The sequence below is a fragment of the Nestor notabilis genome, unplaced genomic scaffold (assembly GCF_000696875.1).
Source record: "Nestor notabilis isolate BGI_N333 unplaced genomic scaffold, ASM69687v1 scaffold20566, whole genome shotgun sequence".
In the NCBI taxonomy this organism is placed as follows: domain Eukaryota; kingdom Metazoa; phylum Chordata; class Aves; order Psittaciformes; family Psittacidae; genus Nestor; species Nestor notabilis.
In genome coordinates this window covers 1-2,418 of record NW_009933552.1, presented here as the reverse complement: position 1 = coordinate 2,418, position 2,418 = coordinate 1, and the positions used below count along the sequence as shown (strand labels likewise).

General features: G+C 52.9%; 1 protein-coding gene across 1 annotated transcript; it reads right to left on the bottom strand.

The window, feature by feature from the left end:
- Positions 1-274: 274 nt before the first annotated feature.
- On the bottom strand, positions 275-1,289 carry LOC104407608 (cytochrome c oxidase subunit 6B1). Its single transcript, XM_010016933.1, has 3 exons — positions 1,184-1,289; positions 977-1,077; positions 275-328 (listed from the first exon to the last, which is right to left on the bottom strand). Exons 1-3 carry the CDS (start codon positions 1,287-1,289, stop codon positions 275-277), a joined length of 261 nt encoding a protein of 86 aa, XP_010015235.1.
- Between the last annotated feature and the right edge of the window lie 1,129 nt (positions 1,290-2,418).

Here is a 2,418-nt window from a genome sequence, read left to right as displayed (position 1 = left end):
CGCCCCACTGGTGGCCCACGTCCCCCGCCACCACCGTGGTGACACCAGTGTCACCTCCTTGGGGTTGGAGACGTTCAGATCTTGCCTGGGAAGATCCCTTCTTCGCGATACTCGTCCCACGTTGTCACCTGCAGGGGGTGGACATCAGAATGGACCATCAGAGGCTGGATGGTGGCACCAGGAAGGGCTTGGGGCTGATGGGGAGGAGCTGAGAGGGACTCCCCCCGCCACCACCGTGGTGACACCAGTGTCACCTCCTTGGGGTTGGAGACGTTCAGATCTTGCCTGGGAAGATCCCTTCTTCGCGATACTCGTCCCACGTTGTCACCTGCAGGGGGTGGACATCAGAATGGACCATCAGAGGCTGGATGGTGGCACCAGGAAGGGCTTGGGGCTGATGGGGAGGAGCTGAGAGGGACTCATGGATCATGGGGCCACCATAGGGGACCTTGAGGGCCATGGGGAGACCCTGAGGGACCCACAGATCAAGGAGACACCATGAGGGACCCATAGATGATGGGGACAACCTGGAGACCCTGATGGCCATGGAGACACCATAAGGGACCCATAGATGACAGAGACACCATAAGGGACCCATAAGATGATGGGGACACCAGGAGGGACCCACAGATGATGAGGACACCATGAAGGACCCATAAATGACGCGGACACCATGAGGGACCCATAAGATGACGGGGACACCATGAGGGACCCATAGATGATGGAGACACCCTGGACACCCTGATGGCCATGGGGACCCCAAGGGAACCCCGAGGGGGTTCTGCCAGCCATGGGGACACCCCAAAGAACCCACAGATGATGGTGACACCCCGAGGAACCCAAGAAGAACTCCCCATCAGGAGGCTTCCCCGCACCCCGTGGCACCCCCCAGAGCTCCTTATGGACCCCTTGGTCCTCCCCACCACCCCGTGGAGCTTCTTCTGCCCCCCCCAACCCCCCCTTGACCCCCACTCACCCAAGAAGTAGGACACAGGGACTTGTAGACCCTGTAGTACCATTGGCAGGGGGTGGCATCCGCCCCTTTGGCGGCCATGGCCTTCTGGCACCGATGGAAGTCTAAGGAGAAGGGGGGGGACACACAGACCATGAGGCCACCACCAAGGTCCTTTGGGGTGGCCCCATGTCCTGGGGGTCACCTCCGAGGTGGCCCCCATGGCCCTACCCAGGTAGTTCTGCCAACAGTTCTTGGTCTGGTTCTGGTTGGGGAAGCGGCTGTCGAACGGAGCCGTCTTGTAGCGCTTCAGCTTGGCCTCGATGTCCTCAGCCATGGCCTGGCAGAGCAATTAGGAGCCCTTAATTAGTGCAGCTTCATTAAGAGACCCCCCTCTTGGTGTCCCTCAGCTTTTATTAGGGGCATTAATTGCCTTAATGGTGTCATTAAGACCTTAATTGGGGGCCCATAAAGGTGGTGGCAGCGTAACGGGAAGGAGAGTAATAAGAGATGGTTAATAGGAAATAAGAAGTGATTAACAGGTTAATTAAGCCAAAACAGGGTAATTAATACCCCAATGGTGTTAATTAATACCCACCTATCATTAATTAATACCCCCCTGCCTTAATTAATCCCCTCTGTCTTAATTAATGGCATTAGGATGAATTAATCCCCCCCATCAATAACGCCCTTGGAATGATAAAGGGGATGGGAATAGGTTGGGAATGAAAGGAGCCTAATTAGAGGTAATTAATGGAGTTAATTAAGCCATAATAATCTAATTAGGAGCACTGTGGGGCTAATTAACCCCCTCCAATTAATTAATGGTTATTAGAAGGAATTAATCCCCCCATAATGAAGAAAGGAAAGGAAAGAGGATGGGAATGAGGAGGCCTGATAAAAGGTAATTAATGCGGTTAATTAAGCCACAATAGGTTAATTAGCTAATCCATTAATTAGTTAATAGCCCCTGGGTGAATTAATGACCGTTAAGAGTAATTAATCCCCTTGGGAGTAATGAATCCCCCCCCCCCTCAATGAACAGAGGAAGAGGAAAGGGGATGGGAATGGGGAGGGGAAAGGCAAGATAACAGGTAATTAATGGGGTTAATTAACACACAACAGACTAATTAATACCTCCTGGGCTTAATTAACACTCCCTAGGGCTAATTAATACCCCCCTTGGGTAATTAATGCCCATTAGGTGTCATTACCCCCCCAACGATGACAAAAAGGAGGCTGATGGGGGTAATTAATGGGTTAATTAAACTTATTAGGACTAATTAATACCCCCTGGGGGTAATTAATAGGCCCCAGTGCTCCCAGTAACCCCCCCAGTGCCCCCAATGGAGCTCCCAGTCTCCCAGTCCATCCCAGTGCCCTCAATGGCGCTCCCAGTTCATCCCAGTCCCTCCCAGTTGCTCCCAGTTCATCCCTGCGCCCCTCACCCGTCTCCGCTCAAAGTC